This window comes from Pogoniulus pusillus, chromosome 21 (genome assembly GCF_015220805.1).
Source record: "Pogoniulus pusillus isolate bPogPus1 chromosome 21, bPogPus1.pri, whole genome shotgun sequence".
NCBI lineage: Eukaryota > Metazoa > Chordata > Aves > Piciformes > Lybiidae > Pogoniulus > Pogoniulus pusillus.
This window is the reverse complement of record NC_087284.1, coordinates 8,193,641-8,218,129: the sequence shown is the minus strand read 5'-3', so window position 1 is coordinate 8,218,129 and position 24,489 is coordinate 8,193,641. Positions and strand designations below refer to the sequence as shown.

The 24,489-nt window shown below is 42.2% G+C and overlaps 1 protein-coding gene across 3 annotated transcripts in view; it reads right to left on the bottom strand.

The window, feature by feature from the left end:
- The window catches only part of CDH20 (cadherin 20), a 283,902-nt gene that overhangs the window by 105,398 nt on the left and 154,015 nt on the right, over positions 1–24,489 (bottom strand). For all 3 annotated transcript variants that reach the window (XM_064160836.1, XM_064160834.1, XM_064160835.1), the window contains one exon: positions 21,046–21,177. In XM_064160836.1, coding sequence (XP_064016906.1) covers positions 21,046–21,062 — 17 coding nt within the window. In that variant the 5' untranslated portion in view covers positions 21,063–21,177. The remainder of the gene's footprint in view (positions 1–21,045; positions 21,178–24,489) is intronic.

Here is a 24,489-nt window from a genome sequence, read left to right as displayed (position 1 = left end):
TTCTTTTTTTTTCCTAATGACTACTTGAGTTAATTAGTGGTTATGTACTCTGTCTTTTTGCCTGGCCTAGCTTATCCCTACTGCAATAAATCTCTTTTCTTCCCCTCTCACAAGGATCATTACAGCATTGGTCAGCAGTGTCAACAAAACTAATTGAAAGTCACCTGCTTTTAGGATCATGCTAATGAAAAATAGAAAAGTTAAGAAACAAAATTCAATCAACTTTCTAATAGCCTGTAATTTCCCATTAATTCACACAAATGCAGAGATAGAAAAAAAAAATGACACAAGACCTCTTTTTGTTTTCACTGCTGGCCTTATCATCCACTCCTCCTTACATCTGTGTAATTGGAAATGATTCTTTTTGTAACCTAAATCTCTCATTGCTCCTTAAAGTGGAACTAAATAGTGTAATGTTTCGTCTTTTCAACTGCAGCTGGACCCCAAAGGAAAGTATTTGCCAGTAACCTTCCTATTATAATTTGATCTGTTCCTTTTGCTACAAGTTTGGGTTCTTTTAATCTGGTAGTCCCGGATTCAGCAGAACTTTTAAAGATGTCCAAGTTCACTTAAGCACTTACACAACTGTTCTAAAGCTCACTGCCTCGGATGACATTCAAACACCTGCAAAAACCTGTAAGAAGGTTGAAGATACAAGACTGGATAGGTACGGATTTCCTGAGGCTGGGGGTGTCTTGGTCCCCAAACATGCAGAGCCCTTCAACACACGCTGAACCAACCACAGGCAGGCAATTAAGCACTACTGAAGTCAATGGGAAATAAACATGTGCTTCGAGATAAGTACTTTGCTACCACTTCGAAGGAGCACACAATTTAGTCAAGTGAGCATGAGTCAAGAAAACATTCTAGAGATAGCCTGATGGCCAAACTGCTTCCCTTAAGTAGGTTCCCAGCTTATCCTCAATTGTGGAGAAATAAACCTGAAAAAGGATAAAAGTGGCTGATTTATTTCTGTTAGGCCAACTGAAGTAAAACACTGAGAAAAGAAAAAAAGAAACAAAAACACGAGCCAGATGGTACTAATGACTATTTGTGTTACAGCGGGCCTTAGATGTCCCAGTAAAGCCTGAGATCCCACGGCATCAGATGCTGTACAAACATGTCAGTGAGGGTGTTCAGTAAAGGGAGAGCTGTCTGTAAACACAACATGTGGAAGTCTCTTTGAAGTCAGCCAGAACCCAAGCATGCAAGCAGTTTGTACTGTCAGGCCATACGTTTCACACTGTATGATTAATTGGTATCAAGTGTGCTGATGCAGAAGACAGGTCTCTCATGCTGCGGCCACCAAACATATAATGAGCTGAGGGAAAACAAAAATAAGGTTACAGACAATGTATTGGTTGTATTTAGTAGTCCACTGTTTACTTCCTGGGAGTGTAAACATATCATTATTTTTCCTACTTCAAAAGAATAAAAAAGCCTTCTATGTAGATGAAACACATTTTAAACAATACAGGTGACATGCAGTACGGGGTAAGTGCTGCCTTGATGCAAATGTATGCATCTCTCATTGATTACAGTAATGAGATATGCAAAGAAAGATCAGAGGAATATAATTTGATCCTTTTTGGAAGCTACTCTGAAATTCATGCTGGATGTAGTCTGTGTGCATGCACAGAAGAGGAAGAGTGAAGAGCTGTAGTATTACAGGACCTTTCCAGAGAGGGCAAATTCTTTGTGCTTCACACACAGAGTGATGTCTACAGAAGGCCAAGTGATGTACAAACAAGGTGAACTCCCCAGTTTGTGAATCCACAGCTTCAATGATGCCACCATTGCTACAACATGCAGAAAAAGCTTAAAAATAAAGGCACACAGAAGAACGAAAGGAAGGAAAAACACCAGTCAGGAATAATTATCTCAGTGTGTAAAACTTTCCACTCCTTTATTAACATAAATTGCAAAGTTTTATTGATGCATATTTTATCACAGCACTCTTGCCATATGTGATCTGAAGATTCAGAGCCTGTCCCCAGGGACAACGGTACTGATATAGATAATCAAGAATTCCTTTTATGCTCCTCTCAGCACAGCCACAGCTCACACTGAAATTAACATCTTTTACAATGAAACACAGGTTTTCTGCCACAACTAGACAAGACAGCTGGAGAGAGACCTGCTTATCCAGTTACTCCTTTAAGTCTCAGTTTCATTACAGCGCATGAAGATATAAACTATGTACAAAGCAATGTGGACGGTCACTGAATACCAGAAAAATGAATCTGTATGCAACCTGCCACACAGGAAACAGAGAAGAAATGCTTCCAAATAAATCTAGGGATGAAAAGCAAAGATCAGAGGCAGCCCCTAAAAAAAAAAAAAAAAAAAGAAAAAAAAAGAAAGCTATGAAGATGAATCCAAAGGCTTTGAACTTCTGCAGTATCTACTACCTGAGTTAGACTGGGTGATAACTGCACACACACATGTGGCACACAGGAGTGCAACTCCTGCCAAAAAAGGAAAACCAGCATAGGGCTCTGTCCTACTTAAATCCTCCAAAGCAAGGATTTTACCTAGTGAAAACATTAGGGATGCTCAGTGTTAACACTTGGTTTTGGTCATCATTTTAAACTGACTGCTTACGCCCATACATCAGCCGCATTTCCCACGCTGCTGAGGAGAGGGACACGGGTGTTGTCTTACCCTGCCTCCCATGGGGTCGTACATCACTGGAAATCTGACTGCCTTCCTGTAAAGCATTAGACGACCAACATCTGCCATGTGTGGTTCATTCTCCCTCTCATCCTACCCTCCAGGGAGAAGACGATATGCACTGTAGTGTTTTGTTTTAGCAGGACTTTGTTTTTGCTGTTTCAAATCCACACACTACCATATGTTGGGGGTGGGGGGGGAAGGGAAGTACCTTGCTTGTGAAGGAGAGGTGGTAGGCATGTGATAGTCATCTATTTCTGAACGAGGTCTAAACCTAGCTTCCCAAAAGGTGCAACTTCCCATTGGCTGCTAGAAAGATACAAACCTCACAGACTGTCTAAGGGAACTGGTGGTGATAATACACTAGAATCACATCTCTTTCTTGCATGAAAGTGGTTCAAGTCCAGCTTTTAGCACGTGCCTACCCACCACAACAGCTGCTTTTGGTATATTACAAGCTGGGACAATACACAGCAAAACTCTGGAGGGTAAGGAAGCCGAAGAAAGATGGTTAATTTAGCCTGGAGAAGAGGAGGCTCAAGGGTGACCTCATTGCTGTCTGCAACTACTTGAAGGGAGGCTGTAGCCAGGTGGGGTTGGTCTCATCTCCCAGGCAACCAGCAACAGAACAAGGGGACACAGTCTCAAGTTGTGCTGGAGGAGGTCTAGGCTGGATGTTAGGAGGAAGTTCTTCACAGAGAGAGTGATTGGCATTGGAATGGGCTGCCCAGGGAGGTGGTGGAGTTGCCATCCCTGGAGGTGCTCAAGAAAAGACTGGCTGAGGCACTTAGTGCCATGGTCTAGTCGATTGGCTAGCGCTGGGTAACACATTGGACTGGTCTCTTCCAACCTGGTTGATTCTATGGTTAGTAGGTCAAAGAGAGGTTCTTCTCCCCCTCTACTCTGCCCTGGTGAGGCCACATCTGGAGTAGTGCGTCCAGTTCTGGGCCCCCCCCAGTTCAAGAGGGACATAGAATTGCTTGAGAGTGTGTCCAGTACAGAGTCACAAAGATGATTAGGGGAATGGAACATCTCTCTTAAAAGGAGACACTGAGGGAGCTGGGGCTGTGCTGCTTGGAGAAGAGGAGACTAAGAGGTGATCTCATCAATGTTTATAAATACGTAAAGGGTGAGTGCCAGGAGGATGAAGCCAGGCTCTGCTTGGTGATGCCGTACGACAGGACAAGGGACAATGGGTAGAAGCTGTGGCATAGGAAGTTTCTCTTATGAGGATGATTTTTTTTCCCTGTGAGGGTGACAGAACACTGGAATAAGCTGCCCAGGGAAGGTCGTGGAGCCTCCCGCTCTGGAGAGATTCAAAACCCACCTGGATGTGTTACTGTGTGATCTGGTCTAGGTGATCCTGCTCTGGCAAGGGGGTTAGTCTGGATGAGCTTTTGAGGTCCCTTTCATCCCCTGACATTATGTGATTCTATGATTATTGTGGTCTTCCACTTTGTGAAAGGGGGTCTACAAGAAAATGGTTGAGGGATCTTTTAGGATGTCAGGTAGTGATAGGACTAGAGGGAATGGAGCAAAACAAGAAGTGGGTAGATTCAGATTGGATGTTAGGAGGAAGTTCTTCGCTATGAAAATGGTGGGACACTGGAATACATTGCCCAGGAAGGTGGCGGAAGCCCCTGGAAGTTTTGAAGGCCAGGCTGGATGTGGCTCTGGGCAACCTGATGTAGCATACAGGTGTCCTTGCCCATGGCAGCGGGGCTGGAACTAGACAATCCTTGATGTCCTTTCCAGCCCTGACAATTCTATGATAGATGGAATGACCAAGCCAAAGAAGGGAATCATCACTGAAATACAGCAACAATAAATTAATTTAAAAAATAAATTAAGAGATCGTGAAGCAATCAAAAATCAGTTGCTTACTATGAACAAAACTCAGATCCTCTCATAGAATCATAGGATCAACCAGGTTGGAAGAGACCTCCAAGATCACCCAGTCTAACCTAGCACCCAGCCCTAGCCAGTCAACCAGACCATGGCACTAAGTGCCTCAGCCAGTTTGTTCTTGAACACCTCCAGGGACTGTGACTCCACCACTTCCCTGGGCAGCCCATTCCAATGCCAATTGCTCTCTCTGTGAAGATCTTCCTCCTAGCATCCAGCTTATACTTCCCCTGGCACAATTTGAGACTGTGTCCCCTCGTTCTGTTGCTGGTTGTCTGGGAGAAGAGACCAACTCCCACCTGGCTACAACCTCCCTTCAGGTGGTTGTAGACAGCATAGAGGTCACCCCTGAGCCTCCTCCAGGCTAAACAAACCCCAGCTCCCTCAGCCTCTCCTCATAGGGTTTGTGTTCCAAGCCTTTCAGTATCTCTGAAGGATCCTTATTCTAATTTCACCAGTGTATGCCCATGGAAACCAATGAGCTTACATCAGTATATTAAAGACCAGACTAACATACAAACTTGCCATGTTGTAAAGATTTTTTACACCTTTCTTTGAAACACTGACATGGGTCATTTTCCCAGACACCAACCTATTGTGAGAGAGTAAATCCTGGATCTCTGAGACAGAGAGGGTGTAGTTAAAACTAGAATGTGGCCTATGGGGAAAGATCTCTCCCCATTTAAATCACACTGTTTTCATTGCTGTACTGGTGTAAATGGTCTTTTTACCTTTATGTCCAGAAAAGAACTCAACAGCATTTTTTTTTTTTTAACCATGGTTGGAATATTAGTATTGGAAAAAAAAATAGTAGGATTTTACAAAAGTCATATAAACATAGTGCCTCTAGCACAATCATTTTGGTTGGAATTACTTTACACCAGTCTTCATCCTTGAAATGATATCCCTTCCTTTGTGGGAAGCTTTAAAAGTTAAAAATGTTATTAGAAGTAGGATTCAACAGTACATTAACTGGTAAAAATTACTGGTAAAAATACTGGTAAAGTACTCTTTTTTTACCCCAAGCCCAGAAAAATTAATTTTGTTGCCACTAAAGATGAAGAGACACCCAACTTTTGAACAGGAAGTGATCTAGTATTTCTGAAAAGCTTCTATGCAGTTAGCTTCATGTAAAAGCCATCTTTAAAGCAGACTTTTTCTGCCTCTGAAGTCCAAAAGCTGCTCATCAGATGCAGCAAAATTAGTATATTAATAGAGAATGATTTATCAAGCTCAGTAGATTTGTTAGAGGCACACCCATGTAGTTAACCAACACTGTTAAAGCGTCATTTAAAGCAGAGATATATTTTTTTAAGGCCTTCATTAAATGTTTACTCCTACTCCAGGTTTTCCACACCAGTTTTTCTCCAGCAGTGGCCTGGAAGCAGTGCCCCAGAAGTTGTGACAGAAACTGCAGAATCACAGAATCAGTCAGGCTGGAAAAGACCTTTGAGATCAAGTCCAACCTATTCCCCAACATTACCTAATCAACTAAAACACGGCACCAAGTGCCACATCCAGTCTCTTTTTAGCACTTCCAGGGATGGTGACTCCACCACCTTCCTGGGCAGGCCATTCCAATGCCATTCACTCTTGCTGTGAAGAACTACTTCCTAACATCCAGCCTAAACCTGCCCTGGCACAGCTTGAGACTGTGGCCCCTCATTCTGTCATTGGTTGCTTGAGGCTCTACCCAGAAAGGGAGCTCTCCTTGACTACAGGGCGGTGCAATGGCTTCATCTCATGATGTCAAAATCTCTAAAGAGAGGTCTATTACAGTGGGGGTTAGACTGCCAGCCCTTAGTGCTCTGCACACATAACTTTACTGGTGAGCATCAAAAGCAAAGAGTGCTGCTGTTTTCCTGACCTCAGGTCTTGCAACCCATGTCTCTGATACTCTGGCCTAGGCTGCAAAGAGGAAACTGTCTGGTAAACTGGGATGGTAAATTGGTGGTATGGGACTGGGAAGCAGGGGGCTGACTCCAGTATTTGACTTCTGCCCTCACCTCGCTCCTTGATGGCCCATGGTGTTTCTATGGGCTTGCCCTACCTTCACTTTGTCTTGTGGTTTTAGTTCAGTACACAGAACATGTTCAGCAACATTTTCTAGATACTCTCCTTCAAGGGAATTTTTTAAATTACTTTTTTACCAGGAACATATGAACTTCAACCTTTTTCAGGGAAAGACTTTTCAGATCAGAGCTCTTTCTCATGCCTTTCTGAGAAATGCAAATCCAAATCTTGACCTATTGATTCCTGAATGTGAATGCTCTGACAGCTCTTTTGTCTGAGCATCTTTTACATCATCTAAATGTGATGATTTTGAAACCTAAGCTTTGGCAAAACATATTTGTAGTCCCTCTGCTCTGACATTTGGATTGCAAACGTTTTATTGCACTGTATCCTGTGTGTTTGTACAGCACGGGAGTCTGCACCATATCTAGCACCTACAGGTACCTCTAAAACACAAATTACAACTACTCGTAGAAGTTTTTGTTTTGCTTGGTGCTTTGGTCTCAGAAATCTACACCCTATGCTCTTCCTCAAACACCGAGATCCACTATGTGGACAAAAGCAACAATATCCCCATTGTATCACATCTGGAACCACACTCACACACTGCCCATGTCTAGACATACAATCCCATCAGATTGTGAACTTTGAGTTTTGTCTGTAAGGTGTCTAAAGTAGCAGAAGTTGTGCCAAGACTGGACCCTTCTCTCACCCCATCCCTGCCTCCTTTTTCACCTAGCCTCATTTAGCTGTGCCCATGACATTGATTTATTGGCACAAGTACTGCACAAGTTTCAGACAGAGCAGCACCATTCTTTCCTTCCCTTAAACATTTAACACACCATATGCATGGGTTCCTGAGACAGGAACACTGAAGCTATCTTACCAATGTTGACAACACCCCACACAAGGCAAAGGACAAGAGGATAAAACACTGGGAATGCTGCCTCTTTCCCTCGTTTTTCACCTCCTGTAAACACTGCTGAAAAAGACTGTACTGCAAGGTCATAAATAAAGTATACTTGTCAGAAGCTACAGTCTTAAAATGTTCTAACGGTTTGTTTGTGTTCACTCCATAAATTGTTTATTGGTCAATATGGCCACAACTTCCACATGGATCCTCTTTTGCAGTTTGCTGATAACTATCTCTGTTCTATGATACTGAGCTTTTATAAAAATCCACTTTCTACCTTCCCCTTTTTTTTTTTATTGACAAGAGATTTTTCTAATGCTGAACATTCAGATGATGCAGCATTACATTACCCTGTGTTTTTATCCTTCTGGAGATTGTGGGCATTAAAGGAGAACTGTGTGATTGTTACTGAAGTTACAATCAGCACTGGAGTTAGGCAGCAAGAGGATGTTTTCTGAGAGCTCTCTATGCAATAAAACAAACCAGAAAAGGAAAAACTCTGTATAAAATAATTGCTCTAATTTGTATTCTACTTCACTATGTCATGTAAAGGTTCTTCAAGTAACAGACTGACATTGTGAAATGGTACTCTGATAAGGAAATTATCATAGAATGAAGTTCATCAAAGCAGTGATTTCAGTTGTGTCTAGATAGCCTGTGAGCATACAGAATTGAAGATCTCTCTTTAGTCAGAGACAACACCAACGATTGACAGAGAAAATGGACTTTCTTCTAATTCTTCTGGAGCCCTGCAAAGCAGAAGGTCTTCCAAGAAAACAATCATCCTGCATAAGAAATTTTAAATCAGAATTGGCCCAGTCTCCTTCTGATAGTTCCTAAAGGGACCAAAGGAAGAGCAATGGACTTTAAAATACTTTTAAATGCATGTAATTGTTGATAAATTGGATATTTATAGCTCAGAAACTAAATATGTTATGACATTTCCTAATTGCTTCTTTAGTAAATAACTTAGTAAGTTCTTGGAGAAAAGAAGGTCACATCTCAAAGCCAGGTTTGGTTCACCAACTCTTTGGTAGGGAACTGTAACTACAAAACAAATTTGGATGTTCAGTGATCACTAAAAGTAAAAGGAACTTAAGTATGCAGGTCCTACAGCGGCTTCAGAAACCTTAGCCATGCACTCCTGGGACAATCACTTTTTGGCCACTGCAAGGGTATTAACACTGAAGCATTCCTATCTTAGAAAAAGAAGTCAACAAACCCCCAAACCCAAGAACTGCATAAAGAACTGTTTCAAATGCTTATCTATGAGCATTTTACTGATGTTTGGCTAAATTCACACAAGAAGGGGAAAAAAAAGAACATCCTGTTATTTTTGATAGTATAATTACTGACATTTCAACTAAACAAGGACCTTGTAGCCAAAGGGTTGACTGGCAAGAGGATTAAAGTGGAAACAGATGTTAATCAAAATGCACTTTTTTAGACTAGGAATTTCTAGTCAGAAATAGACACCTGCCTGACACACACAGAATCAATCAGGTCGCAAGAGACCTCCAAGATCATCCAGCCCAACCTATCACCCAGCCCTGCCCAATCTACTAGACCATGGCACTACGTGCCTCATCCAGTCTTGTCTACATCATTATAGATGTTTATTCTGCATAACCATCTATACTGTAACTAATTCTACAAGGGAGCACAGAAATAATGCAACGGAGCACCTTCTGCCAAAGATGAGAAACAAATCAATGGGATGAAGATAGGAAACAGTACAGAGCTATACTGGTCATCGCCACTGTTAGCCTAGGTTTGTTCACTGCCTCCTCAATGGCCAGGTGTTTAGCAGTCACTGTAATGCAAATGAACTTTCATGGGACCTCCTTCCACTGAGCAAGAGCAGCTGACAGCAAGCAAGAAGCATTACATGGGGCAAGCAGGAAATTAAGGAGAAGACTGACAGCTCAGTGTCAAGCTGCTCTTCCTTCTTCCCCCCACCCCCTTTCATTATCTCTTCTACACATTTGAATCAAACAGGCAGCTCCTTACTCCTTGACTTTGTGTTGAGATGTAGCATGCAGACAAATCAGCACAACTAGCCCACCTAAAATGCAGCATTCTCAAACACAGCATCTTTAACGCAGAGCCCTTAGCAAATGCTCTTGAACTCACTCCAAGGAGAATTGACCTTTTCAAAACATGTACTACAGAAGTTATGGTTCAATCCAGCAGTTCTATGTAGTGGTTCTGTTATGTGTAGCACCTTTCTAACACATCGCCTCTCTCTTCACATGCTGATGAGCTGGAACCTGAAACTCCACATGCAAATCTAGGTGGCTGACATCCTGTACTCATCCCAGAGACTACTTGTAGGATCTAGATGCTGCTGCTCCAATCTGTTAGGACAAATCACTGTTTTCTGCCACGCTCATTCACAAGCCTGTGAAACACTTGTTTTAGTTTTGTATTAGGCCCTTTCCAAGCCGCAGCCAAATTCTATAGCTGCCACTGATCAGACTTGTCCTTTCTCGTCTGTTATTTTATAAAGACACTTGTCACTTCTCTCTGCCTCACTATAAAAATCCTCCTGCAGCTCCTTCCTCTGCTAAGTCTCTGCAAGGTTTTGTTGCTATTATCATCGTTTTCTCTCAACATGCTCTCTGTCCTCTTGAAGGCTGATTTGACAGATCCTCTTTTGTCATTTGCTTGAAGGCTGATTTGAGCTCCTTCCTACAGCACCATGCCTATATGCCTCCTCTGCTGCAAGTGCTTAGTTTGGAGTTTGTTCTACTAGGGCAAGGTGTCTGCTCCTCATGGAGCCTGAGGAGGGTCACAGTGACAGAAGGTGTGCAGGGCTGTGGGCCACAGGCAATAGTCTGCTTATGTCAATAATTGACTGCTGTCTTTGCAATAGGCCTGGTAGTTCTTTCTCTGGTAATTATCAAGGATATGCACTAGTTATTTGATGGGTTTTCTCCTCTGTGTCCATGAGGTTCTCAGGAAAAAGTATGTTTAGGCTTGCTATCAAATAGATTTACCAGCATGTGCTCACTATCCCTTACTTTAGAGAGATACTCAGGAGGAGCAGGCAAACCCAATTATTTGCATAGCTCCTGCCCACCTCCATTATCAGTTTAAGGAGATACAGACTACCACAAATTCATATGAGAAGCACAAACCAAAAATGGCAACTGCAGTGGTTCCTCTTAGCAGATATGGTAGCTGGTTGACACTGAAAGAAACTCTGTGCAACTGAAACACACATGCACCACTTGACACGTTCTCTTTCCAAAATTCTCTGAGGAGGCATCTGTTTGCCCTTCACATATCCACCATGAGGCTTGTTTACTTCCTTCTTATTTCTTCACTCAGTTCCTTAAAAAACTAATTTTTGCTATGAAGCCTTAATCTATTATACCTGGAAGTCAAGCAATAGAGTATGAGCTTGAACGGCCAATGCCCTCCAGACTATGCATGGATTGGAGGAAGCTTAGGGCAAAACTTGACATTTCTTTTTGCAGGGAAATGCATCTTTTCATTTTGGAAGCTCCTCTTTCCAGAAGTCAGTCTCCTAATTCTCACTGAGAGGCAAGAGAACTTCACCTATGAATGCACTCCCCTTCAGAAGTATCTTAAAATGAAAAAATAATCTCATTTCAGCAATGGGCCAAGCGTGCATAAGGCTCTCTGTCTGTAATAATCCAAAGAGATACCTAAATTCTTAAGAGATGTGCCTAGTAGCGATCTGCTACTGCTAATTTATGATGCATCGTGATTGCAATTCTAAATTAAAGTCATGCAAGCAAGGAAAGTTACTCTTAAGATTTTCATTCAATTCTTAACTTGTTTTGCTCTAAGGTTTACAAGGGCTCTTCCCTGCACCTAGGTATGCAGAAAGGTTAATTACTGTATTTGGTTTGCATGGTAAGGTTTTGGTACCAGGAAGGCTGCAGAGATGGCTTCTGTAAAAAGCTACTAGAAGCTTCCCTTAAATCATCTGGCTCTAAGATGGATCTAATGCTGGCCAAGACCAAGGCTACCAGTGAAGGTGGCAGTGCCTCTGTAATAACTTAAGGGGAAAAAGTGGTGTGTGTGCAGCCAGGAGAGGGGAATGAGAATATGTGAGAGAAAAACCTCTGTGGATACCAAAGTCAATGAAGAAAAAGGGCAGAAGGTGCTCCAGATGCTGCAGCAAGAGATTCCCTTGTGACCTGTAGTGAAGATCACAGTGAGGCAAGATGCTCCTGCAGCCCAGGGAAGTTGATGGTGAAGCAAATATTCACCTGCAGCCCATGGAAAACTCAATACAAAGAAAGCTGTGACCCCAATGGGAAGCCTGAACTGAAGCAGGCTCCTTGGCAGGCCCTGCTGACCAACTGGAAGGACCTCACAGTGGAGCAGGGGAAGAGGGCAAGGAGTCTTCTCCCTGAGAAGGAAGGAACAACGTAGACCATGTACAATGAACTGACTGCAACCTGCATTCTCTGCTCCCCTGCACCACTGGTGGGGAGAAGTTAGAGAACAGAGAGTAAAGCTACCCCCAGGAAAAAGAAAAGGGTGGGAAGAAAGTACTTTATATTTTAGTTTTTGCTTTCTCATCATCCTATCTGATTTTGTTCAGTAAAAATTAAACTAATTTTGCCAAAATTGAGTGTTTTGACCATAATAACTGGGGAGTGACCTCTCCCTGCCCTTATTTCAATCCATGAGGTTCTTGTATAGTTCTTCTCCTTTGTCCCATTAAATAGGGGGACTGATACAGTGGCTTTGGTGGGCACCTTTCCACCAGCCAGGATCAACATAGCACAATTCATAGAATCAACCAGGTTGGAAGAGACCTCCAAGATCATCCAGTCCAACCTATCACCCAGCCCTATCCAGTCAACTAGACCATGGCACCAAGTGCCTCATCCAGTCTTTTATATTACTTGCTAGTCTTTGGTTTACTTCTGTAGTAGGCTAACAGGGAAGAATTCAGCTCTGGTGTGCTCTCGACTTGAAACCTGTTGGGTTACATGGCTGAGTGCCACATAGTTCAGCAGGACAAACTGTACACAGGTGAGTGAGTTCTTGCTCCACTGGGTATCTACATAGAAGCATGAAGGGCTTCAGTCCTTCTGAAAAGGTGAAATAATTTACAGAAAGGCTCTACTGATAAGCAAATCCAGTTTTGATCCCTAGAGGCCCCATGGCAGCCCTAACCAGCCCTGCTTCTTCCCTCTTTAGCGAGGACATGGACATGAACTAATGGTACAGTCCCATGAGAGCACCTCAGTGCTGCCACTGCTAGAAAGAACAGATGACAGAAAAGGCAAAAAGAAGAAAACTGAGGGAAAAATTCAGAAGGTAGAACTGTAATCTGAACACTGATTCCAGCTTGGGACATCAACATCTGCATGCTCAGACTTTTGAAGAGCTATTGCAAAAAACAAGAGACAAACATTTCAAACATACAAAATGCATTTCACAGCATACCTTCACCACTAGTATCTGAAATCCACTTACTTTATTTCTTAGCACCTGAACTAATGTCACTCAAAGCAAAATAAGTAGTTTAAAATTTGGAACCCCTTGCTCCTCTTGTCCATTCAAAGAGGACCTGAGTCAACTCCTTCATAAGAGTTCTCAAGTCTGCAAGCACTTTTCAAAGGCAAGCTCTCTTTTGGAATACTACCACGACATGCTTGCTAGTCTTGTAAATGGTGAGCATGAAGTGTTTAACTTTCAGATGCAGTGTATGTAACTGTTAAAAATTCCACTGCAAAAAGTAGGTCTTACATATGCACTGCAGTCACTTTTCACAGTTTTATCCATTTTTTAATTACCCAAGACATTCTGATTAGAGAGCTACAAAGCTATTTAAAACTGGGTTTTACAGTGATTTAATGGGTACAAAAAGCATATGAAATTAGGAAACATTTACTTCTCTTCCCCTTCTTCTTATACTGCTAAACATATTTAAATCAAACTTGTTTTAAAAACCAAGTATTCCCAGGGTAAAGACTTTCATATCAACTTCTAGTTAAGTTGTTTTTGCTGAATTAGAAACCTCTGGCAATTTTTTTTTCCTTCGATGAAATGCAAATGCTGACATATCATTAACTAGCAGCATTACACCACTAAAATAGTAAGACGTGTCTTGCTTGCCTCAAACTTTCCTTTCCTTAAGTGCAATGCCTTAGAGGCAGCAGTATATAAATGGTACAAAGTACTCTACTACCACCAGCCTGTATCTTTATTTAGGAGAACAAGCTTCACATTCTTCCCTGCTAATGCAGTATATGGGCACGTTCAGCTCCTTCATAAAACACATGCATACACTATTACTGCCTAAAACAAGGTACAGTACTGACATGACAGATTCATGTTCCCAGCTGTGACAGAAGGGCTCTTTGACAATGCCACAGTGAAAGCCCTATTAAGAAAACATGTGCCGGACAGTTCATATGATGCAGTTAAATGCTATAAAAGATTTTCCAGGTGTTAATATGTTACTGGAGTAGAATGAAAATGAGATGGATCCATGCACTTGGAAATTCTCAAGAAGCAAGACTCAGGCTCTCAGAGAGACAGACAAACAGTGCTTTATAACCACCACTGGCCACACTCTGCACCTGACGGTGCGAGGTGATGAGTGACCCTGACTATTCAGTGGGGACACTGTTCAGTGAGGATTGCTTGCATGGGAAAAGACAGACTTTCATGTCTTCCTGCAGTTTACTGCATCCTTTTAATTTTGCTCCATTTGTGAAAAAGCACTAAGCTATTTTCCCCTTTTTAAGCTTTTTTTCCCCTACAGAGAAAGAAAACATTATGCCTGTAACTTCATTTCTTGTTCTCAGTTTTACAAGGGACAGCTCGATTCAGTATAGAGAAGAAACTGTTATTTAACCCACATTAAGTATCACTACTTACAGTTCATCCTGTTGAAGAACAGGCGTACAGTCTTCTGCATATTTTGAAACGGCAGTGGTTGCAATATGTCAAGACAATGCTGGGGCTTAAGACCTATTTCCTTAAGCTATGTATGAGATCATTATGTATGGACTGCCCTCAAATTTTCAACCACTGGTATTTCAGAGCATATGCACACATTATCTTGTACCTCAGATATTGACAGTAGAGTTGCTTATTCATATCATCTGTTGACTTGCCAAAAATTATTCCACTTCTTTGTTATCTGTGAATTTTATGGTTACTATCCTATAGAAGGTATGTTTTGCTCTATCTACATGAGAGGTACGGTGCGGGAAGGCTGCAATGCAGCTGCTTCCATGCTGTTGCGACCACAACTTCAGTCTTAATCCCAGGATACAACTGTATCTAGTTAAAAAAGATAATGCTGTCTCCATGATAACTCCAGCCTGATTTTCCTAAAAGGGGAAGGTTCCTAGTAATATGAGAACCAATGGAAGGTCTCCTCTCCAAAATGAATTCCGACCCACCTATTTCTCACAATGACACGTCATGATTTTTTCATCCTTCATTTCCAATCCAACATCTCAAGTCTTCCCACTCTTCTCCTATCTCAAGAGTTACTTAAAATAACTTGGAGAAGTAAATTTTCTTTAAATGCATAAGAGTAGGTGGAGAGAATGAACAAGCCAGTCTAATAGCACATTGACACAGATTCTTGAGATTCATGTCTCAAGGGTTAAAATTGGCTTGCCAGGTGTTCCAGGCAAATGTTGCACTCATACAATGTAGTATCTGACCATTTAACCATATGTCAAACAATCTTTGCTATGACAACCAGATGTAGACATTGCCATGGAATGAAATTATCATTTTATTAATTACCCTTTAATTAGTTGATACAGCAGAGAACATGCAGTAATTTAGTCATAATTGGCCTGACTGAGATTCAATACTTACAGGGATGGAATCTGTTTGTGAGACTACTTGTTATGAATAGTAATTATGTCTGTGACAGTGCAATTTTATTATGAAGATGTACTGCACATTTCAAATAACTTTTAAGTATAAGATACCATTCAGGATTTAACTCAAATTTGATGGTAAATGTTTACCTTGAATATAATCTTTGTATAATCCTCTGTGCATTTTGCTAAACATCTAATAACAAGGCCAGAAAGACCTCTTCCCAAACTTTCTGTGATGCCCAAAGTATGTTTTGATGCATCTTACTATAGAAATGAGAGGCCACACGGTAAATGTTGTGTTTGGAAAGCAAGGAGAAAGCACTGCTTTCGAAATCTTCAAATTATTCTAGAGCTGAGTGTGGTACTTGTGTAAAGGGTACACTATGCAGACTACTGAAAAAGTTTCACAAGCAGAAACTTAAGCAGTGCCTCTAACATGATCACCTGATTGATTTCTGTGAGACAAGCAGAACGTTCTTAGGTTTCATAGACTAGATTAGCAACATCCCCCTCTAGACTGCAGTACCAGAGGAGAAGGTCTTGAAGATGTCCTTTCAGTACAGCTTGCAATTAAACCAGGTATACTCTTTGCAGAGGGAATACCAACACTGGTAGGACAGCACACATTCAATAGCTTAATAAAAATGCTTGTAAAACGGATCTTAAACATTGGCCCTTACATACCAAACTGTTAAGGGTCATTTTTGCCATTGCTTTGGACAAAATTCTGGAATCTCCATTCTGCTCTTGCTCTTCTAAACTCTGTGACCCGAGTGAAGTCTGCAGTGTTTTATATTAGTTTTATATGGTTAGAGAGACAATATGCCTTATGTTTTCTCTACTTGCCTTTCCACAAAAAATCTCACAAAGTGCAGGTCAAAACCTTCAACAAATGCAGCTTCAACAAAATCTAACAAATTGCTTTACTTTTCAGACTGAATGAAAGCTTTTTTTCCCTCCTTTCCTCCCTGTAATGGGCAGTTCCTAGCTTTCTGTGTGTGCAGTGACAGAAAATTAAACCTACTTGAATTTCTTTTTTATACCTCACCCAATTCCTGCACATTTCTTTGTTTATTTATGGTGGACAGGCAAGCTACATGGATGTCTCCAAATCAAATGGATCTTTGATGCAACTAAAGGATGAGTCCTTTACAAATTACATTTTAAGTAATTTTTCTTACTTTGATCAAATTACTATGGACTACTTTGTAAATTTTCCTTGTTTCAAATATAACACCTTTCCATTCTTTCTGATAACAAATCCACTGTTAGGCTTCTTTACCACATGTATATATGGAAAAACATGCTTATAAGGGAATGAAAGAAAATTTTGCCTACGGTGCCACCTTTCAGTTGGTATCAGTAAGTCATATCCTATTGCTTGTAAGTTCATCTTGGCTCAACAACTTATAACCATCTCCAGTACAAATGCACACAGGTTGTGTTTGCCTGTTGTGTCACAGGGAATAGTTAATACAGTTAACAGGAGAACATTTCATTAGATTACCATGAAAGAGTCACTGCTGCAAGGAACTCGAAGTGAATAGGGACACAGTCACAGTGCTAAAATCTCAAAATAGTTTACCATTAAAACCTTGTGTGCCTGCTTGAAAAACGTCTTAGAGCAGCACAAAAGCTGGCACCATTATCTTTCATTCCTGCTGAGTTGGCAATGAAGTGCACACATAAGTAAAATACATTAATTGGTATTAGTCAATCCAGTTAAGATGTTCATTCTCCAGGCATCTTCAAATTTCATTACCATAAAATAGGATTTCTTTAAGTCTCATAATTTGATTTTGTCCAGTTTGAAATGATGTTGACATAGCAGCAGCAAAAGCACTATTACACCCCAGCTTTACAAAGGTGTTCTCTATCTAAATAGACCAAAACCCATGTGCTCCCAGCCTCACAAAAGAACTAAAAGTGATACATTTCATATTTCCCTATGATTTTCTTATTGATATCTTCCCCACCACCCCTTTCCCTATTTTTCCTAGTGTGCACTACTGATTACTGCACTTTAAGATCAGAATGAACAATTAACTGCCTAATTATTCCAGTCACACCAAGCCACAATGAAATCTTTATTCACTGTTTACAGCAATCTTTGGCAGAGACTGTCTTGCTGTTTTTAAACCAAGAAGAACTGCTCCCTTTGGCTCCCCTCTGCATCAGCTGCCTGGGTTTCAGAGCTGGATGCCAATAATTGGCCTCCTTTTTCTCTTCCAAAGTGGCTATTTTTTTTAAGGGTGAAAAGACCTATTCTCATCAACTCCCCATATATTCTGCCTGATTTATGTCCCAGCCACTGAGTCTCTTCCTTCCGTATCTTTTACCATTTGCGTCCCCCCTCGCACCCCCTCCGCACAGCTCGCCGAGCCCCGGCGCCCCCAGGGCGGATGGGGGGGATCGCTCCTTCCTTGCTTGCCCCAGCGTGGCGAGACGGGAGGGGGCTGCAACGCTTGGGAGGTCCAGCTCCTGCTGTGCAGCACCCCTCTCATACACAAGACACCCACACACCTATTTCTGTAAGTTCTCTGCTTGTCGCTGGGTCCCCGCGGGTTTCCCCCCAGGAAAGTTGAAGGCAGCCGCTCCGTGCCACGGGCGGCTCCTTCTAGCCCAGCTCGGTCTTGCCAACCTCTTCCCGGGGCCCGACGGCGAGCTGCGCCGCGGGTACACTCCTCGCCCGGCTCGACCCTGCCCTGCCTCGCTCACCACGGCACTGCACCTGCATGAGGGGAAGACTGTCCCAGGCAAACTCCAGAGCGACCCGAAGTGGGCTGCCTCTGTCCCTCATCCCCTCCTCAATCTCTGATTGCGGCTAAGCAGCTACAGGGGCCAAGCACTGAAGAACGGAAAAAACCCGGAACGAATGAGAGAAAAAGAAAGACAGTAATAAAATATTTTTTAAAATAAACGTAAAACGCGGGAAAAAAAAGGAGAGGGGTAAAAAGAAGAAATGAAAAAAACCCCAAAAAACTAAAAAGAGAAGAGCAGATAAAAGGGCGCGGGAGCGGGAGGGGGGAGATGGAAGGGAAAAGGAAAAGGAGAAGATAAAATCCCGAAGGCTGAACTGGATTACCTTGCAGCGCAGAGGTACTCTCCGATGCCTGCCTAGCCACAGGACTTGGCTCCTACGCCGGGTGCGCTTCTCAAATCACCGCGCCCTCACCGCTCCTTCCGCCGGGGCCGCGCCGGGCGCCTTGGCGCAGCTGTGCCGCTCTCTGGTGGCTCGGGGCGGGGAGAGGGGGAGTCGGAGGGGACGCTGCGCTGCAGGGGGATGCGCGGCGACGACCCGGGCGCGGGCGCTGCGCTGCGCCGCGGGCGGAGGAGGCGGGACCCCCGCGGGCGCCCCGCTGCTCGAAGTTGCCCCTGCTGGAAGTGACAGCCACTGCCCCTGGCTCTGCTGCCCGTGTAGTTCGCGGCGGTTCTAACGCTACCGCGGGAACCTACGAGAGGCGATTGGTGCCGAGGAGCTGCGTCCCCCTCCACCGCTCTTCGCCCCCCTCCCTGTTTCAGGGAAACCCCTCAGGCTGGGTCCTCGCAGCTCACCCGCTGCCCCTTATCTCCCCTCTGGAGGGCTGCTACCTCTTAGGAGGGTTTCAAAACGCACCCAAGGGCTGGGAAAATGGGCTGCTGAGGTAGACCAAAGTAACGCTGGGAAGAGGAAGCGTTGCTTTGTTTAACAAAAAAGAGATGAAAGCTGAATTTCTTCAGAAGGTTCAATCTTAGTTAATAAACATCCTGAGACTAATGTCAGAGCTACTTTTATGAGGGTAAACAGTACAGTTTGCTGCAGGGTTTGTGTAAGAGTTTGGAAAACCAACCAAATAGAGGGTTTTACATCCACTTTTAAAGAACATTTTAGTGTTCATAAAAGCTGCCAGACTTGCTAAAATACCTCCTACCCACAAAATGACAGCCACAAAGGCAGTGGCAGGACAAGACATCCTCTCTGCCTAGCAATTTGCCTCAGTCTTACCCTGAAGTAACTAGGAGGGTGGATATTTATTTTATTAGCCCTGGGCTAGCCTTCATTTTCCTGAGGTGTGGAAAGGTAGGAAACTTATACCTACTGTGATGGCACGTACGTATGGAAGAGATAGGGAAGCTTGTCCACCTGGGTACAAGGAGGTTATTGCCTCTGTAATAGCTCTCTGTAGTAATAACTTCTTTTCACTGCCAGCGCAGAGCCCATTCCCCGTGTCTCAGTTAAACTGGTAAATCTCAAGCAACTCTACTAAGCTCAGAACAGAGCTGTGCCCCAGCAGACTGTGGCCAAACCAGTGACTGACAGTAGGAGGCTCAAAATCACATTATCAATTCCTTGGGACAATGCCAGTTCCTCAACAACTAGATCCTGAGAGGAAGATTCAGATCATACAGTCAAGATTTGGAGGTTTTTTCCTCTCCAGATCTGCTCTAGCAATTATTTGCAGAACTGGCTAGTTCTCTGGCCCTGCATTTTTCATGTTGATCAAAACAATCCTTTCAGTATTACAAAAGAAAAAAGGCATTCAGATCTCTGGAGAGAAGTTGTTGGAAGTTTACATGCTGGCAAAGCACCCAAAACGAAAGCTAAATTACAGCTATGATAAATGAATTCTTTGATGTGTTGGGAAGCAATAGGATGCTCTCCCAGTTTACTCCATTGCACTCAGCTTTCTGCCCTTGCATTCATCTTTGGGCTTCTCAAGCTGATTGAGTGTTTTTAGTGCAACAGTCTAAGGAGGCAGAAATGGCTCTTGTCAGCACTACTGGTCAGCATCAGAGACTCTGATAATGCTTAGGCAAAATGCACCCTTCAGTGCCACTTTTCCTCAATATTAGGACAGAATACGTGTAATAACATCCTGGAAAGTTACCAGTACACCATTACTACTGGGAGAATGATTACAAGAGCAATGACCTTCTCCTGGAGTTGAGCTGGTTATTGAATCAATGTGTAATTTTTTTTTCAAACTAGGGTTTTATTCACAATACTTGCTTCTTGCAGCATATGCACACATCTCTATTTCTCTGCTTCAATATTGTATACTCAGAATATGTCTGATTATAAATTAAAAGGCTAAACAGATGCTGCTTGAAAAATTTGCCTCTCAGTTTGAGTATAGTCTGTGAGTTTGGTTTTTTTTTTCCTAGTTAGGCTGCAGTAAGAGAAAAAAAAATAGAATAAATATCTATGACAGCTTTAATGGATTGGCAGCTGTAGTGAATGCTCTTTGATTATTGCATATATCACAGCACCATTGAAATAAAATGCAGATACTGCCTATTGTTTAAGGTTATAATTTAGGATTAATATGTAGTTTTAGATAATGCAGCACTCAAATATGACAGAGAAACCCCAAGAGAATTCTACGATATGCAGACTGAGCACTAGAAAAAATCCACACATTTAATACACAAGCTCCTTTTCTTCACACGTGCATCTGAAAGGGTTATCCAGATACTGTGTTTACTAAAGCAGATGTGGCTGCACACACTAATTTCAGCCTCATGGTTCTCTTCCTTTACTGGGACATGTTTCAGTAATATGCCCATGACTTACCTTTTCCTTGTGCAATGTACAGTAAAATAAGAGGAATTTACATTTTCACTGAGTGTCTCCTGTTCCCCCCTAGTAAAGAGCTGAATCCTGCAGTCTGAAGAGTGCTCTCCTGTGAAAGTACATTGCAAAGAATGTCAACTTACCTGTCGCAGCGTTTCATGTTTTCAACTATCAGGCTTTCTTCAGGACAAATGAGAGAAGGCTTCAAACATTCACATGCAGAATGCACTTAGTATGTCCAGGACAGGTGAGAGAAGATGTATCTCATCTGCTTCCTGAAAAAAAACCAAACCAAATTTAAATTAACTCTCAAACTTTACATAAGAATCAGTTCTTGAATATGAAGCATTTTATGAAGGACAGTTGTGATTAAATGTCCTGACATGAAAACACTGACTCTTTCCTCTCCAATACTTGGTGTTATCCCTGCTGCCATACTGTACATACGCTAAACCTATGTAAAACAGAGTAAGAAATACTAAAGACTGCAGCATGCTGAGTGGTTTTAAAATTTAGTGGCTTTCCAAGAGATGAAAGAACAGTTTGCTATCACTGTTTGAACAAGAGAATTTTGTATGCTGCAAGCTATTTACACTGTTCTCCTACAAGAAAAACTTGGAAGCAGCATTATATATGGGTACTGCTTAATGCTCATATGGATTTCTGTCTTGCAGGACTGAAACAAGGAGTGAGTTACAAGTTATCTAAATGATAGAGGTGAAGGAACAAGAGAGAAGAAAGCTGAAAAACAACTACTTTCTGCTTTTGTATTGTCATTTCATGTCATACAGCAGCTTTGAAGTTTCTATCTTCTGCCTCACTTTATCCAATTCTGTTCATGATTCTTCTGACCAAAAAAAAGGGGTTGGGGATTTGCTGATGTGTGTTTTGTTGCGGTATCGCTTTACAGGTGGTTGACATGAAACAATCTTTACAAATACTAGAACCAGATATTTGCACCAGGAAGAGCTAGAGGAATTGACACGAAGTAGATTTTGTAGTACCTTTGTGGCTTTTTCAAACACATTTAGCCACGGATTTGCTTTTGCAGTTAATCGTGGCCTAGCCCCTATCCTTTTTTACCTTTTTTTTGGTGTGCAATAAATCATGGCTCTTCAGAATGCAACAAATTTTAAGGGCAATACAGAGTCTATATGAGAAACAGAAAAGGTGAATATTAACTAAAAAGTATTCTACATGCCAATTGAATGAGGCTGTCATCCAAAAGCAAGAAGTCGCCAAAGCAATAAAAGAAAACAGCATGTTGCTGAAGAAATGACATATAAAGACAATGCATATATAACAACATGGAAAAGGAGTATGTTCAGTCAAAAAAACAATCCACCTTTGTAAAATGTTACTAAACCAGTAATAGGAATGACTTTCAAGTTGTCATGTCCACAAACAAGAATATGAGCTCTATTTAGTATCCAGAAAGCAGGGATGCCATCCAGAGGGACTTGGATAGGCTTGAGAGGTAGGCCCAAGCCAACCTCATGAAGTTCAGGAAAGCCAACTGCAAGGTCCTGCACTTAAGTGGGGGCAATGTCAAGCACAAATACAGACTGGGCAGGGAGTGGTTTAAGTGCAGTCTTGAGAAGGACTTGGAGATGTCAGTCTACAAAAAACTCAACATGAGCAGGCAGTCCAGAAGGCAAATCGTGTCCTGGGATACATCAAAACAAATGTGACCAGCAGGATAAGGGAGAGGATTCTCCCTTTCTGCTCCCCACCTGGAGTACTGTGTCCAGTTGTGGGGTTCCCAACACAAGAAAGATGTAAAATTGCTGGAGGGAGTCCAGAGGAAGGCTACAAAGATGATGAGAGCACAGGAGCACTCTCCTTATGCATACAGGCTATGACAGTTGGGGCTGTTCAGCCTGGAGAAAAGAAAGCTCTGGGGAGACCTTATAGTGGCTTTGCAGTACCTAAAAGGGGCCTACAAGAAAGTCGAGAGGGGACTTTTTACAAGGGCTGGTAGTTGTTGAACATGAGGGAATGGACTGAAGCTTGAGGAGGAGAGATGTAGACTAGATATTAGGAAGAAATTTTTTACAGTAACTGTAGTGAGACATTGGAACACGTTGCCTAGGGGTGTTGTGGATGCCCCCTCCCTGGAAGTGTTCAAGGCCAGATAAGGTGAGGTCTTGAGCAACCTGGTCTAGGGGAAGGCATCCCTGCCCTTGGCAGAGGGGGTGGAACTAGATGATCTTTAAGACTGCTTCCAACCCAGACCATTCTCTGAATCTGTGACAAGCTACAATAGCAAAACTCCTGCACACTATGCAGTATGTTTAAAAACAGTGTGTGCATATGAAATCCAGTCAAGAGCTCAAAATGCAACAGCACAGCAGAAGCAAGGACATGCATATATGCATGTGCCTGTTCTGTTGCATACCATGGAACACATCATTCAACAGGCTCCAAGACATTACCTTTCTTTTACTTCCACTCTTCTTCCAAGTAACCTTTGATAAGTTCCTAGGCCCAGCTTAGAGATGGGTCTGAGTGTTCATCCTTTACAGGGGGTTATCTGAACTTAACCACTGTCAGATACACTTTGTAAAGGTCTTCTCCCTCAGAACTATGTCTTTGTTGTTTTGCCTTGCTCAGTCACTTAATACAGAGACTTGGGTATTAAGTCAGACTTAGGAAGGTCTGACAATGTTTTCTTCTTAGTCACCTTTTCTTCTATCTTGGTTAAAGAAAAGCTTATTTAAACATATATTCAAATCTTCTGGCCATTTGACAGCACAGCCTTATTTTGGACTATCTCCATCTCTTTAAAGAAAAGGCTTTGTCTCTCCCATCTCTTCTTAAACCTAATTCTCAGTTTATCATTGCAGTCTTGTTTATTGTTTCTTTGAAGGGATGTAGTGTCTAACATCTTCCTCAAGAGCTATGCTTATAGGAGAGACACTGAGTGGAACATGGACTTCCATTTCTGCCAAAAAGACCATCAGCATGGCCTGTTTCATCAGTATCTTCAGGAGAGTAATTCATGGTCTGGAACCATTGGGGAAAGAACTGCCTTTTCTCCTGCTGACAGATGCATTAGCTTTTCCTTCACACAGAGGCTTTAAAACTCTACAGCAGTGCCAGAGAATACCAGGAGTAGGAGTCAGCTTTAAAGCTCAGGACTTGATTAGTTTAGTGTGAAACCTAATTTAGTTTCAAGACACAGGCAAAAAAGTTCACGGAGTCCTAGCCACAACTACAAATTTCATCTCAGACAGAGGGCACCATGAGTCTCAGAGCTGCTAAAGAATTGCTATGGCACCTTGGCCTTGTCCTGGCCTCTCGCTGATAGCACTGTTTGTTTACTTTTATCACATGGCTGGTGGAGTTTCCAAATGCAAGACACATGCAAATGTATTACTATGATTTAATTTACTTTTGTTCCAACAATATTTTTTTATAGAATGATGATGAGCAGATTTTCTGCTCTTCCATCTCTTCAGTAAACCAGTTCTGAATATCTCTAACTGCACCAGTTAGGCAAAAAGGAGTAAATTGTTTGCTGTGTTATTTCTACCACAGAATATGATGTGTGTGCTATGGACAAACCACGGGTTGTATACTAGATG